Below are 16,082 nucleotides of genomic sequence, written 5' to 3'. Positions count from 1 at the left end.
AAGGAAAGCCAGAGTGTGCTGTAGTACCTTGTATTTGCCCAGGACAGGGTGACGGCCTCCTGTGATCAACATATCCTCTCCTCGCTCCAGGACACAGCGGACTGCACAATTGGTCCTACAATGAAATTTAAAATCTTAATAAAGACAAAAAAGACTTTTCCAAGCTTTTTTCTTATAATTTCATTTCAATATATTTGTCTCATTTTCATTGTTGACTTTTCACTGATAATTATTGTTTTGTCTGAAAAGGATTTTCTGATTCTCTATGTTGTTTTTGAGTCCATTGTGATTTACTTCCATGCAGCCACTGCGGTGATACAAGCCAGAATGATGGCTTTATCGATTTTCCCGCCGAATGCTCCACCGATCCGTTTCACGTGACAGGTGACTCTGTTGGATGGGATGTTGAGTGTTTCTGCAATTGCGGCCTGCAGTCAGGAAAGATATTCAAAAGCAAAAACTATCAGTGAGCAAAAAGGGTTTTAGATGTTGTTTGATATCAGTGAGTCTAAGAAATGGGTTTTTGTTAGCGTTAAATTGAGTTTTGTCTGTTTTAATATTGCCCAAGCTGGATTCATTTTCTTTAATGAACTGAATTACACACTGATCTCAGAGGGTACTGGGACAGTCAGCTTGACGTGGTTGTTACAGTCCGTATTCAAACACTGACAGCATCATAGGCTTCAGATCTGCTTACTCCTGCAACATCCTTTATGTGAGGATGGCTCTTCTCCTGGCAGTCAAATCCAAGTCCAACAAGTCATCAATGTTCAAAGCAATGTTCAATGTTCCCTGATCGTGTAGTGGCTAGGATTCAGCGCTTTCACCGCTGCGGCCGGGTTCAGTTCACGGTTAGGGAATGGGACTTTGACACTGAAAATCTAACATAGGGCGACTGTAGTTCAGCGGGTAGAGAGATCCTCTCCCAGCCGGGAGGTTGGAGGTTCAAATAACAGTGCCTGCAGTCCACATGTCAAATTGTCCTTAGGCAAGACACTGAACCCCAAGTTGCCCCCGATGGTTAGAGACATCGGTGTGAATTGGCGCTGCAGATGGCTGTCTCGGTTGTGTACCGGTAACAAATTGCTTGTACATATATTATCGTTATTAACAGGTGAGTAGAAAAACATCCTCAGCATTCAAGATAAAATTTGAACGTCACCAAAACTGGGGTACAAATGTAACACAAACAACAGTGTCCAGGAGTACCTGAGTGCCAGACGGCCACTGAGAGGACACGTAAACATTGAACTCCCTCTCCTCACCGACAGGAACGACCAGCATACTCTGAGTTTCCATGTAGAAATGTTCCTGGCCACCCAGACGAATCTCTCCTGAGGAGAACGATTACACACAACATCAGCTAAAAATTAGCTTTAGTAAAACTAAAGTGTTGTAGCATTTCTATTATGTTCTTTTAATGTCAACAATTTTTACCTTCATAAACCTGATCAACACTATTAAAAGCCTCAGTTATGTTTCCCCTCTCAATCATCCTCTGTGGCTTAAAGAAAGATGACCTTTCAATGGCTTCCTGTCACAGCAAGAGAAGAAACCCAGAGCTGTGATGGTCAAGGAAAATGAAAATTACACTTTTTACTGTAGTCTTTACTTTACTTTAGAACTTGATTTTAAATTATTAAGTAGTCAAAGACACTGATACAGAAGGAAATGTTTACAAAATGTTTACAAGAGAAGATCTGACACAAGGATAGAGGCAAAGATTCACTGACTAACTGTGATAGAGATTCAGTGAATTTTGCTGCTGTGCTGGATGTCTGTGACAGTAACATCTGAGCTAAATATCTCAGACCTCTACAGTAAAAACAGGGTCCGGCAGATCTTCGTAGCTGATCTTTATGGCTGACACTCCTCGTCTGGCATGCGCCCTCGTATCAGCAACCACTGCACATACTAGTTGACCAATGCAGGACACCTGTAGAGGAACAGTGAATGAGCTTACTGAACATGATGATCACAGCAGCTTGTTGTGAAGCTTAATTCTTTAAGTTAATGCTGGTGACAAGAACATACTTTTTAGCAGAGCCTCGAAACTGAAGGACTTTTCCATAACTAAGAAGGAATGAGCAGCAATAGAAATATTACTTCTACAGCATAAAATGAAATGTAATATGACACAGAGTGGATAATGCTGCATATAAAGAAACATTTTGTGCAATATATTCGCTGAAATATTTGCAATAAATTGCGAAATACAGTTGTGTCGTGCTACAAATACTGGTTGACAGTGCAGGACACTGTTGCATGGTAAGATAATTTAGTTATAGATTTTGTCAAATTCCCTGTGGGAATCCTGGTGTCTCTTAGTCCCAAATTCCACACACACTCTACCTCGGTCTCAGAAAGAAAGTCCTCTTGACTGTCACGGTATACCGTATGGAATTTCTTCCCAGGAATATCTTTGGCTCTGATGACATCGACAACACCAGGAAGCTGCAGAGCTCCACTCACATCCAGGCTCCTGTTGGACCAAAGACGCGTTTAAAGCATAACGTAGAGATTTACATTAGAACTGGTTATTGCAAAACTGGAAACTCCTGAAATCGTTTCTCTGTCTGCTTACGTGATCTTAGCGTGTGCTCGAGAGCTGGTGACCAGCGCCAGGAAGAGCTCCCCCTCTGTTCTGGGGATGTCATCACAGTAGACAGCTTCACCTGTTGCCTGGCTGATGGCAGAGCGATGCATGATGGGACGCCCAACTGGGTCCTGTTTGCTCTGGTCCTTTGACACGTGCTGCAAAAGAAAGAGCAGCTGTCATAATCATAATCCATCTCTTCTGTAATACACACAAAAATAAGTTTTTAATGTGTTTTTATTTAAGATATGGGGGATCATCTGACCGAGAACTCCTGCAGGCTGGGTTGGAACTCTCTGGGTAAAGGCTGGATCTGCATCCTCTCAGGAACCTCATCTGTAATCACATTCTATAAAAAGAGATTCCCTAGAATCTTTATTCTAGTCATGTTAAATGGCATTGAAAGAGGTAAAAATTTACATCTGAGGCAAGGAGATGACCTGTTATGATACCTTTATATAATATCCTACCATTTCTCTGAGCTTCTGAAAGACCTCCAGGTTAAATCTGAAGAGGAAGCTGAGGGCCAGAGACTGCCGAAACTCCACCTTTCCTCCAGGAGCAGAAGGAGGGAGGGCTAACTCGTCCAGAAGGATGTCATAAGCCTGGCTGAGGGTGTCATCATCCCATGGCCTGAAAGTGTTCATGTCAGTGGATTGTATCTGGTTCTTTTATATTTTTCAGCCATGTTGAAATAGAATGTGCATTCTGGTTCATAACAGTTAGAGCACAGAGTATGGAAAAAAATATAAATGAGGAGGAAAGAATGAAAAAGCAAAGCAGGCAGGAAGAAAAGTAGGAGCACGTGAGGGTCGTAGGGAGGAAGACATAAGCAGGTGTGAAGAAGAAGAAAGAAAACAGTTAGGACAAAAATAATACACTTCGGCAGAAAGGTCAGAGATAACAGACGCAGGAACAGAAAGAAACAGGAAACAAATAAGAAAGAAAGGAAGCCATATTATTGTAAGAGGAGGAAAAGAAATTAGATCAAAATAGAATGAAACAGAAGACGTTTCTACTTTTTCAGATAGCTAATCCTCTTCTCATCAAAAACTAAAAAAGCATAAAGTGTGGGCTAAAATATCCTACATCCCACTCTGACCTGGCAGTGATAGCTGCACAGGTTTTGGCAGCACTGACTGTGGTGGGTCCCATTCCCCCGTAGTAAAGACTGACATCCTGCACTACTCTGGATCCCTCAGAGAAAAACACCCTCATGCCGGTCGTCACAGTGGCAAAAGAGTTCTCCTTCCTCGGAGCCTGGCGGTAAGCTCGAACAAACTCCCCCTGCAGAACAAACAGGGCATTATACTACACTGTTACATGGTACAGTAGAATGTGAGGCAACCATTCGGAATCACCTGCATTTATGTTTACATTTGTCTTAAAACATGGTCAGACCTTCATCTAAGCTACAATACAATCAGTCAGGTAACTAATAGCATACAAATCATTGTAGTGTCCTTGTCCATACAGAATGTACATCAAACACTCACAGTGTGGGTTGGACGCCAGGAGTCAGCAAATATGGAGTCCAGTCTCCAGTTTGATTTCACTAGAGCTGCTTTGACAAAAATAAAAACACGGGGTGCAAAGGAAACTTCATAAAGAATATTTGTACTTGTCTGGAAAAGGGTAGGAAGATAGAGACTGCAATCTCTTCTGGTTTCAGGATGGTTTTTCCAAAGCTCACGAAGAAGTCCTGATTCAAAGGGACCTCTCGTCTTCCTCCTGGTGGGTTCAGACATACACTGCTTAGATAGACAGACAGATATCTGAGTCTACATTTTTCTACTGTCTAAACAGCAACAATTGCTGTAAAAGTTGTCCCAAGGTCCCTGAACTGTCAAACTATGTCTATAAAACTACGAAGTACTAATGGAAAATAAAGTAGTGGCAGCTCACCACTGAAAATGACGCTGACTTTGCAGTTCGCAGCAGCCAAGACAGGGTTCAGGTCAGAATTGGGGTTTGCACTCATGATGTTGCCTCCAAGAGTCTAAACATGCAACAGCAAGAATATACACAATAGATAAATTCACACAATTTTACTTGTAAGAGTTAATTGAAATTCTAATAAACCGTTGCTTATTTATTGAAGAACAAATTGTCATTAAAATTAAATGTGCTCACATTAACACAGGATGTTGTCTGTAGTTAGCAGCTGGTGGTAAATGGAAGGAACCTACATACTTTGTTTTTTATAATCACAAGATATACCTGAAAGTAGTTTCATTAATTATTATTAACCTTATTTAATACAAAAGTTCTCTGATGACACCGCTATTGTTGGATGTGTATCTGGGGGGAACGAGTGGGAATACAGGGGGGTTGTTACTGACTTTGTGGAGTGGTGTGAGAAAAATCACCTGGTCCTCAACACCAGCAAGACAAAAGAGGTGGTGACTGACCCCCGGCGGAAATCACCAGTACTCACGCCGATGAGTTTTCAGGGCTCAGATATTGAGATTGTGGACACCTTTAAATACCTGGATGTCCACCGCAACAACAAAATGGATTGGACTGAAAACACTGATGCCCTGTACAGGAAGGGCCAGAGCCGCTCCACTTGTTGAGGAGACTGAGGTCCTTTGGTGTGTGCGGGGCTTCGGACTTTTTATGGTACTGTAGTGGCATCTGCAGTTTTTTACGCTGTTGTGGGTTGGACAGGAGGTAACACGGACAGAAAGAGACTTAACAGGCTGGTTAAGAGAGCTGGTCAAGTCTGTCCTGGACTGCCCTCTGGATTCCATCGAGGAGGTGGTGGACAGAAGGATGCTGGTAAAACTAACATCCATCATGCACAACCCCTCCCATCCCCTGCACCATACAGTGGAGGCTCTGAGCAGTTCCTTTAGCACGAGACTGTTACATCCCCAGTGCAAGAAGGAGCGTTACCGTAGGTCATTCCTCCCCACAGACTGTACAATACATCACTGCAGTGATAAGCTAGGTGAAATTATGAAGGACTATGCATTAGTCAACTGAGGTGCAATGCTCAAACCCTGGGGGTAAAATGTATTGCAAATATGCACATGTGTAAAATCTTGTTCTTGATTTCTCTTGAATACTTTATATTGTCTTGTTTTAGGTATTTTTGAATAGTTTTTCAGAGATCCTCATGGCTGAAATACAGGTTTTCCCCCATTGTGGGATTAATTATGGGAACCATATTCTTGTCCTTGATTTCTTGAATACTATATTTGGTTTTGTTCTCAGGGATTAATTGTGGGAGGATCATTATTATTCACACGGCAACATTACGGATCTGCTCGCTCCCCAGGCTCCTGAGCTGTTGGATCAAGGCCTTGAACAGTTCGGTCTTCTCCTCTGGGAACTGAGAAAGCAGCTTCTCCAACACAGACCGAACCTCTGAGAGACTGCAGCCTGCTCCGACCCAAACACCTGCAGAGAAGCAAGGATGTTAACCACCAAAGCTGTGAGTTTGGCGACACATTTTGCTTCTTTTAATACATGACCGATGAGTTTGATATATTTAAAACACTGCAGAGCTGTTTTAAAAATCAGGTCTGTTTAAAGGTCTGCACTACAAAGTCACATCAGGAAGTAAACAGCAAAGGTACAGGAGGGCACCCACCCTGTGGTGTCTGAGTGACCTCAAACAGCTCCACAATTCTGGCTGGAGATATAACCAACGGATGCAAGACACCTTTGAACTTTATATCTGGACCTTCAGCACAAAGCAACGAGACCGGTTAATTGGGTCAGCAAGGTTTGGGGAATATGACAAAAATATATCGACAGCTTGTAATCATTACAAATAAGTTTAGCTAAAGTTCATCAATCAACATCTCAACAACAGACTGGATCAAATCTATACAAGCAGGAGCAGTCTGCTAACTGAGAACTACTAAACTCATTGTTCTTCTTCATGAGGTAACTTTGGCCTGTTTCTCTATGATAAAGTTCATTTGGAAAAGCAGAGACTAGTTTTACTGGTCACCAATGTTAGTGTTCCCCATGACCAGCGGAGCTGTTGGGTTGCTGCTCTTCATCTGGACCAGCTCGTCCAGCAAGGTGGGGGACACCCAGGTCATCCTCTCTCCCTGAAAGGTGAGTGTTTGTGGGCTCACCGTCTCTGCCATCCGCTGAGAGGAAAGTCACATTTCTGTTAGACTTAATCAATAATTTATCGACTTTAGACTTGAGATATGTGTTTAACATTAGTTTAATGCTGCTGACAATTCAACACTGCTTACACAACTTATAAAATGTCAATACAGTAGCTAAAATAGAGCTTTGTTAGAGAGCTGAAATGTGTTGATTCAGATTCATTTCCCGAGGATTCTGATTCTGAGATTATAGTAGCCACAAGTAAATTAAGTTGTGGTTGTGTGAAACATCTGGTGACTTACCATTAGTTCTGGAGGGAAGATCAGCTCCTGTGTTGGGTCCAGTGGCAGAAAGCCTTCCTTGTCAAACAACTGTGGCTTTTCCTGAAGGATGGCATGAGACAACAAGCACTGAAATGGGATTTGTCACAGCATAAAAGACAAAAGACAAAGCCAGAAGGGAAGAAATGGAAATTAGAAGCTGAAAAAGCAAAAGTCAGGGGCAGCTATATCAGTCTCACTGCATTTTGAATCTGAGAGGGAAACAAAAAAAACAAAGAGAAATGACTGGAATGAGAAAAGGAAAATAGGGGAAATGAGAGTAAAAGAAAAACAAGAAGTGTATTACTTGAACTCACACTCTCTGGTTCATCAGTGTTTTCATTTCCACTGGGGCAACAGCTCCCAACTCCACTGGCTTGGCAGCAGTTGGTTTCCTGTTGAGATTGTTTATATGGTGTCACATACATGTGGGTCACACGCTGCATGCAGCAAACAGAAATACAGAGTTCTAATGGGCCAGTCAGATGTATAGTATGTGGTATTGTATGGGGTTACTTTGTACAGCTTGGTGTCATCTGCATGTGATTTAATAAAGGTAAACAGTGGAGGCTTGTGCAACACAGCACTGCATGCTCTCGGGGGGTTTCGCAAATCAAAGGCTGTAATATGTGTCATGCCTTTGTCTGGCTGCAGGAATATAAAGCAGCTGTGGACAAACAACACACATTTCTTTGCTTTAAAGAAATTAAATTCATTTTTATGTCAATGTAATTGCCTCTTCTGGCTGGGCCGTCATTTAAGCATTATTCTGTCATTACTGCACATTAAATGGTCTTATACTTGTATAGCGCTTTTCTACGCTTTACAGCACACTCAAAGCACTTTCACACTACTTGGCCATTCACCCATTCGCACAAACACACACTCACACATTCACACACCAGTGTTATCACCGGGAGCAACTGGGGGTTCAGTGTCTTGCTCAAGGACACTTCGACATGTTGACTGGACAAGCCGGGAATCAAACCGCTAATCCTCCGGTTAGGAAACGAGCCACTCTACGTCCTAAGTCACAGCCGCCCACATTAATAGACTTAGCTTACGGTACTCTTGTTGATGAAATCACCAAAATGGCAGCAGATCGATGCTTCACCAGAAACAGACATCTCAGCAGAAAGACAATATCAACTGATTGTTCTCCTCCCACCTGTGCACCATATACTCTGCAACAGGTCTTTGCACGCCAAGTGACAAAACGGCCCTAAGTTATAGTCAGTCATAATGCTGTTGACATTATCACTGCTGTGAATGATACAACGTTTACAGGCAGCAGAGCTCAGCTTTGTACCTGACAGAAGGTCCTGCAGCCGTCAACAATGGGTCGATATCCAGTACATCGACACAAGTTACCTGAAAAGAAATGACACACAGTGAGGACTGGGCTGGGTGCATATCAGGTTTATGTGCTTGTATTTCAGGGTACAATACTGTGAAATCACTTGGCATGTTCCCTTGTATAGGAATAACTGGATTACACCTGGAATACTAGACTGCAAATAAAAGCTTTTAGAGGTGGCGGGTCGAGATGTAGTCAGACACATGGACAACAGCATATGCACTACAATTTCTCAGTGTTACAAACAACTAACATTGCAGATTTATGGACTATAAATGTGAAAAACCAAAGCAAACCTACCAGCCAGAGCCTGGGTGATGTCCTCCATGGTGGGCTGTGGTTTATTCCTTAGCAGAGTGTACATGGACATCACCATCCCTGGAGTGCAGAAGCCACACTGGGAGCCATGAGCTTTCGCTATTCGCTCCTGCAAATACACCATGCACAGCCCCTTTCACAGCAATATGTACATAGCAGCTTTGTTTCCACATTTATTAATTTTTTTGCATCAGACAGGAAGGTTGTGTAGGGTCTATCATCTGGAAAGTTGTCTCATACATTCTATGTGCACTTGTGCTCCTACGCCGCTACAGGACGGTGAAGGAATGAAACAGATGTTGTACTGATTTACTGCCAGGATGGAAAATTACCATCACGCACCACAAAAAGATTGTATTAACTCTTAGCTGCGGTTTCCAAACCCCTCGCTTTCTAAAAATGTATTTAGTTAATAAAACTGTTGAGTGTTTGGCATTTTTGAATTTTACCAACCACGTTCACGATGAAATCCAGAAATCAACATCAGTCATCTTGTCCAAACTAACTATACTCTTGCAAATAATAAATGGTGTTTTATCATCTTTATTCATTCCTCAGTCAGTGAAACCAGATTTGTGACAAAAAAAGAGAGGGGCACTCTACTCAGCGAGCACATTATGACTAAGGCTCCCAGTGCTGACCTGCACAGGGTGGATTCTGGTCTTGGTGCTGCCAATGCCCTCCACCGTGGTGACTGCAGCTCCGTGAAGCTGACAGATGGGCAGGAGGCAGGCGTTGGCTGAGTAATGTCTGACAGGACAGTGAAGGAAATTGTGTCACATCTGAGATGTTCAGGTCTACTTCTGTCTCTGTCCCTCTGCTGCTTCTACCACAGCTTCTAGTGTTTCTCAGATACTGCTACTAGTTTTACTACTAATGTAACTGTAACTGCTTTTGCTACTACCACTATTGCTTCTATTGTTGCTGATGACTGTACTCGTAGTTCTGCTCTTCAGTGTTAATCGCCGTCCTAAACTATTGTTGCTACTGCCTTTGCAACTACTACTACTGTTACTGCAGTGACAGTTTGTTTTTATCAGTGAGTTTTGTGGTAGTAGTGCTACAAATTCTAGTACTAAGTATTGCTACAACCACTACTACTTCTAATGGTCCTAAATAAATTGCTTAGCCCATCACAAAGGTCATTTACATTAATTCAGTTTAATATACCCATGGAAATGGAGATGAAGTGGCTGTTCGATGATCCTAATCAGATATAATGATCCTTTAACCTCTTTTTTTTTTAGCTGTTTACCCTTTGCATACACCAGGACCTACTGCCATGCTGTGCAACCTGCTGGATACCGTCCTGCTGTGATTACAGGTTATTATACTAATGCTATTACTATAATATAGATATTAGAAACACTGAGAATACTATTTTCCATCTATATGTTACAGATGCAGATATGATTTAGCAGTACATTGCAGGTGGTTTCTCATATATGTGAAGACATGATATACAAAAAGCAGCTCTAAAAAGCTTCAAAACAACTCCTCCTCTTCCTGTTTTGCCAGATTCTGTCCAGCATCTGTTTTACATTTCTGTGTGCTTGTGCTCCTCCTCCGCTACAGGACAGAGAAGAAATGAAACAGATGTTGTACTGGTTTACTGCCAGGATGGAAAATTACCATCACGCACCACAAAAAGATTGTATTAACTCTTAGCTGTGGTTTCCAAACCCCTTGTTTTCTAAAAATTTTATTTAGTTAATAAAAAGGTTAAGTGTTTGGCATTTTTTAATTTTACCAACCATGTTCACAGGTGGACAAAGGACTGTCTGAGCTATGTTGCACCCAGTTGTAAGAAACACTGGCTGTGGTGGGAGTTTAAAGGGCCTGCCCATAGGCAGGAAACCAGGACAATTTTCTGTCAATAATGTCCACGCATGTCATTCCAATCAAACACACCCTTGGTAGTGGTGTGCTATTATTATTTAATATGTGATTGAGTCAATGAATGTCTTATCATTTGTTTTGCTACTTGACCTAATCAGTAACCATCCGTGTCCCTGACCTGTTTAATCTTTCATATTTGCCTGAATTATTAACTTGATTCACATGTCAGAATGTACAATACAAAGCTCCAGGACCATGTTGTTCAATGTAAAGTATACATGATGGTTTTGGTAGCAGGTTGATAGCGCGACACCATGACGGTGCATGCCCCACAGCCTCCTCCGCCGCAGCCATACTTGGTCCCAGTTAACCTCACTGAAGTCACAGTCAAGGAAATACCGAGCAACATGTGTCACACCATCAGCTATGATATGTGAACAATCACAATATTTGATAATAAAACTTTATATGTAAAGGTGGATTTGAAGATTTGAAGGATACGCTTCTCTCTGAGGAAGGATAACAGCATTGTCTCAGGGTCTGCATGGTTCTCGGTTACCTGTTCAGACAAAGAAAAATCATGTAAGATGGCATTCCTCTACTTTAACTGGGCTGCTACTTTTACGAGTGACAAAATGATACTGTCCAGTTTTAAACTGGTGCGTTTCCAGTGGTAACCATGAACAAAATATGTGAAAAAGAGCTGCTATGTTCCTAGTTTGCGTATGTAGAATTTTATGAATATGTGATGCTAAAAACATCCAATGAAACCAGGCTATTAAAACCAGCTACTCATAATCATAACACACCGTATATTCACTGGTTACAAAGCAATGTTTGATATGACAGAAGAACATCACACCATGTAATTTAAGAGCCACAATGGTGGAAGAAGTGTATTTATTTAGTTAGTTTATTAACTGTTATTTATTCCGGGCGGGTCCACTGGGAAACCGCCTCTTTTTTTAGAAACACCCAGTTCAGACGTGCCTGTGGCCACTGTGGTTCAGACTATTACTTAAGAAGTAATACGTCAGTGCAAAAACTGTGTCCTGCATTCAAAATATCACTTAAGTACAAAAGTATTTGCTAATTACTATGTGCAAATACCAACTATTTTAAAATTTCTCTCGTGCTAAATTTGGAGACAACGTTTTATAACGTTGTTTAGTGGCCTGACTCTAGAGTTTCTAAAAGCTTGTATAAGTTTTTTCGTTTAGAAATTGCCACAAATTTCGCGTCATAAAATTACACTTCATGTCACTCTTATCTCGTACACGTTAGTTTTTTCCGTCTCAAAATCTGGGAGGTCAGATTTTCCTTTATTAATCTGACTAGTTTCTGTTTAAGCTACTTCAGTCTTGACACAGAAAAAACGAACTAGCTTCCACAAACTGTTACATTTGTGACATAAATGCTGAACTTGCCTTTTTTCCGTTGATAAAGAAACATAAAATGTCTCCTTCCTTCCCCGCAGACATCTTTCAAAGTACAAAATAAATGTTTTCCTAGTTATTTCAACTCTATTACACTTCCGTTTGCCATGACTTTCAAAATAAGGTGCAAAACAACACTATGTAAATATTGTACTGAAGTGAAGCCCTAAAGTACTGCTAAATACTTTCTACTCCTACCTGTATTCCGTTGCATAACGCAGACCTGTCTGAAGGCGACGCTCCTTGGAGCATTACTTTTATTTCTTCAAAGTCAAAATATTCTGCTTGTGTTTTAAATGCCATATCGCTTCACTTCCTGTCCCACGGTGCTGTTTGACAACTTGGATGCATCTCTGTCTGTGCAGCAGTAGAAACGCCCATCTTATCTAACTTGTGAACTTTAACAGATCCTACAGGCCTAACTTTACAAATGATTTACAAAATATTCTCAGGCCACATTTACAACATTCTGCAGCTCTGATTTTGTAACAACAGTAAGAATATCACAGAAATACTCCGAACTGCAGAGCTCATGCTGGTTTTTATTTCCATATCCATACAGCTACAATGATTGAAGGGGGTAAACTTTGACTTCAACACCCATTAATCAAAAAGCCACATCATTATTCATGTTCTTTATCAGCTAGCAAAGAATAAAAAATGTCACACATATCATAATGGAGAATATGAATAAAAAACCATGGTTATAAATATTTTTAAATGACCTAATGTGAAAATAATCTTCACGCTGAATTTTTCATTTTAAGGTGGAGAGTAGTGCCACAGGAGGGAGCTACAGGCCAAGATAACACAGAGGGTACAACATCAGGACAGGGAAGAAGAAATCCAGCCTGCCCAAGTTAAAATAATATTAAAAATCAAAACTTGTAGGCAGAAGCAGCAATATAAGCACTTTTTTTTTTAATCTTTGTGTGACTTTGATTTGAAAGTGCGTAATAAATTAGTAGCTGCAGTAAAGGCCTAGAGGACTGAAAGTTCAACCTTCTTTTTATTTATCTGACAAAATAAAACATATACAAGGCCACAGCTTGTTGTCCTCCTTTAAGTCCTCTTTAGCAGACATGCACATGCACGTTTGCATTCTGACTGTTGATTACTGTCATATCTAAAATCACAGTTTGTGCTCTTAGCCATCTTTTTCCCAGGCCAAATTGAATTCATGAAGATATTTTTGTGATGCTTACCACAAAGTTATTCCAATATGCACAAATATTTACAGAAAATATATTTGGATTTGACTGGAATAAAACTGTGAGATAGAGTTTAGAACATCCAAACTATTTGGCCACATTTATTGCACAAGCAGGAAGTGAGGGGTAGAAATGTACTCAGGGTTTTGACCACACACCAACACGTCACCTCAGTGAGAACTCGAAGTGTGGGAAAGTCCTGAAGAAAAGGCTCAGCCACCCCTGTCCCAGCCGGATCTCCTGGGAGTTTATTTACTCGGCTTTTGTATCAGGTTCAACGTGAATGGCTCAACCTTTTCTCAGTGGATTGAGTTTCTTTAGCTCATTACACCAGGTATGATTCCTGAGGACAAAGACAACATGTCTTACTTTACAGTTTAGCTTGTGTTTTTCCCTCTGTGCTTCTCAAGGACCCATGATTTTGGGAAACTGTTCAGTTTTATTTCTGCAAGTTGTGACCTCCAACCTCATGTACACATTCCTCCTCTGTGGATGTCAGACACATCCAGTCTATTTACACAAATCACAGCATGTTTGGTTGAGATTTACAGCTAAAGACAGCAGACAGGTCAAAGGGTTCCTCACAGGCTAATGCAGTTCAAACAGGTTCCAAGTCAGTCAGTCCTGCTGTGGATTTGCAGGGTTGTGGAGGTCAAAGCCAACAGCTGCAGTGAAAATGAAGACTGGTTAGACTCTAATATGTGGCTGCCTGATACTTTGATGGAAAGTATTTATTTATTCATTGCTTAATTTCTGTTGTGAAGCAAAGATCTCTTGGTTAGCTTCCCCAGATGAGCACTGTTTTTTCTAGTAGGTACAATTTTACAGCGCTGTACATCTACCATCACAGTATTGTCCTTCTAGGTATAGAAGGATTAAGACACAACGGACCCCTGGGCACAGGCATGGGAAAGGCCCCTGCACTTCTTGGAGCAAGATTCATAGACTGAGCAACCACATGATCTGTGATTTGCAGTCGGTCTGTGTCTCCTTGTGGTCATTTTGCATCTGTTATTTAGCCATTCTGTGTATATATGTTCTCATTTTGTATCTCATTGTTGTCATTTGTACCCACTTGTTTTTTGTCTATTTTTTGTTGTTTTGCATCTCTTTGTAGCTTCTATGTATCTCTTTTCATTGTTTTTTTGTCTTTGGTATCAGTTCTTTCTCTTTTTAGTAGTTTTGAATCTTTTTTTTTTAGTTGTTTTGCATCTCTTTTTGTGGATTTTTTTTAGTCCCTTCATGCCTTTCTGGTTTAGGGCCCCCCTAAGCCTCTGGCCCCCTGGTAGGCCTGTTCAGTAATCCATCTATGGTTGTAGGTAACAATTCACTTAGATATTAACCGGATAACTAATAAGTGATTTCTCACCTTGTTAGCATCAATTTTGCACAGATTTAAAAAACAAAAACTACAATGTCTTGATTAAATGTTGAAGGAAAAAGTAAAGTGTTGAAAAAAAATCTCCTCCATGTTTTTTCACAAGAAGCTGACATTTTGCAGATCCACCGCTGTGAGTGTGAACTGCTCTGGGGTCTTTACCGTCCATCGGCACAGACAGAACACCATAAACAAGCTGCTCACTTATGTTAGTGTATATCTGTGTCCTCTGAGGCTGCCCAGGCTTTAAAAAAACAGAGCTGTCATGTAGAACATGAGGGGGGTTGTTTTTCCATTTACATCACATGAAGTTATTCTGGGCTGAGAGTCAGTCAAATATCTTCTGAAATCAGAAAATGCATAAATCTGCATCTGGCTCTCCTCCTCCGCTGCTACTTCCTACTGTAGATGTGATTTCTCTTGATGATCAGTTCTCCATCTGCTAGTTCATCTCTTGTTGAGGACATGAGGCTTTAGCTTTTTTGCCATGCTTAAGATTTAAAAGTTGAAGCAGTTGTTAGTTCAAAGCCTAAAGTGTAAACTTAGAATTCAACCTTAGGTGGTACACTAAGATTTGGCTTTGTATTTTGGCCTCGAGTTGTCACAGGAGACTTTTTCCATTGGAAAACACTATCAGGCAGTAACAAAATGTTGTGTTAACAGTCAAGAGGCCTGAGCATCACTGTCAATTTTCATCCACATTCGAAGACTGGTGGGGGATCATTTCCTTCCATAAGTACAGCTTACATGAGCCAAGTGAGAAAACTACCACTTTTATTTCCTCACTTGCCAAGAAACTCAGAGGGGAAGGAGATGTGATGGCAAAATATCGAGTGTAACTGCAAGAAGTTGTGGATTTGACCTTTGGCAAACACACAGTTGAAAAATTATTTAAAACTTGAATAGATGGCTGCTTATTGTGAGTATTCCTGAATCAAACATATTAAAATACAGCATGTCATAATATTTTAGAGGATGTTTCTGCTCCCCTGAGCTAACACAAACCCTGATGACCCTGACTAAGATTTTGGTTTTACGCCTGGAGTGGATTTGCTTCACTTCTACCCTAAAGCAGCATCACCTACAAAAATCTACCATGTAGACCTCTTAGGTCATCCAGTCAACTGCTCCGACAGGTTCCCACATCCAGACTTCAGTACTGTGGTGACCGGGCATTTGCGGCGGAGCAGCCTTCTGCATGAGCTTCGCTCCACTTCGGACCCGACTGCCTTCTACTCACTTTTGAAAACCTATTTATTTAGGCAGATGTTTATCACTGACTCCGGTTAGGACATTTATCTGTTTCTCTCTCTCTCGGTTTTTATTGAGTTTTTGTATCTGTTGTCTGAATTATTGTATTGAAGGTTTATATTGTATGTAGATGTTATTGTATTTATTATTGTGGCTGCCTGGTTGTTATTTTCCTCTTCTTTGTAACTCTAGTTTAGAAAAGTGCTATTTAGTCATTATTTATGAGCAGCAACATTCGAATGTGAGACACATTTATACACTGGCAAGGACTGAGACTGAGCATCTGTCAATCTGAGGACATT

At 41.0% G+C, this 16,082-nt stretch overlaps 1 protein-coding gene across 1 annotated transcript in view; it reads right to left on the bottom strand.

The window, feature by feature from the left end:
- Positions 1 to 12,031, bottom strand: part of aox6 (aldehyde oxidase 6) — a 16,700-nt gene extending 4,669 nt beyond the window's left edge. Inside the window, exons 1-23 of the mRNA XM_020592182.1 lie at positions 11,932 to 12,031; positions 11,006 to 11,063; positions 10,783 to 10,879; positions 9,307 to 9,415; positions 8,648 to 8,774; positions 8,300 to 8,361; positions 7,308 to 7,385; positions 6,973 to 7,053; positions 6,561 to 6,705; positions 6,195 to 6,287; positions 5,850 to 6,001; positions 4,502 to 4,595; positions 4,218 to 4,327; positions 3,699 to 3,883; positions 3,067 to 3,229; positions 2,862 to 2,945; positions 2,585 to 2,754; positions 2,353 to 2,482; positions 1,814 to 1,936; positions 1,438 to 1,534; positions 1,210 to 1,334; positions 295 to 428; positions 28 to 115 (exon numbers count right to left, since the gene is read on the bottom strand). Of these exons, the coding sequence (XP_020447838.1) occupies positions 28 to 115; positions 295 to 428; positions 1,210 to 1,334; positions 1,438 to 1,534; positions 1,814 to 1,936; positions 2,353 to 2,482; positions 2,585 to 2,754; positions 2,862 to 2,945; positions 3,067 to 3,229; positions 3,699 to 3,883; positions 4,218 to 4,327; positions 4,502 to 4,595; positions 5,850 to 6,001; positions 6,195 to 6,287; positions 6,561 to 6,705; positions 6,973 to 7,053; positions 7,308 to 7,385; positions 8,300 to 8,361; positions 8,648 to 8,774; positions 9,307 to 9,415; positions 10,783 to 10,879; positions 11,006 to 11,063; positions 11,932 to 11,985 (2,559 nt within the window). The 5' untranslated portion in view covers positions 11,986 to 12,031. The remainder of the gene's footprint in view (positions 1 to 27; positions 116 to 294; positions 429 to 1,209; positions 1,335 to 1,437; positions 1,535 to 1,813; positions 1,937 to 2,352; positions 2,483 to 2,584; positions 2,755 to 2,861; positions 2,946 to 3,066; positions 3,230 to 3,698; positions 3,884 to 4,217; positions 4,328 to 4,501; positions 4,596 to 5,849; positions 6,002 to 6,194; positions 6,288 to 6,560; positions 6,706 to 6,972; positions 7,054 to 7,307; positions 7,386 to 8,299; positions 8,362 to 8,647; positions 8,775 to 9,306; positions 9,416 to 10,782; positions 10,880 to 11,005; positions 11,064 to 11,931) is intronic.
- Positions 12,032 to 16,082: the final 4,051 nt, after the last annotated feature.

Source organism: Monopterus albus, unplaced genomic scaffold, assembly GCF_001952655.1.
Source record: "Monopterus albus unplaced genomic scaffold, M_albus_1.0 scaffold16.1, whole genome shotgun sequence".
NCBI lineage: Eukaryota > Metazoa > Chordata > Actinopteri > Synbranchiformes > Synbranchidae > Monopterus > Monopterus albus.
This window is presented reverse-complemented; position numbering and strand designations above follow the sequence as displayed.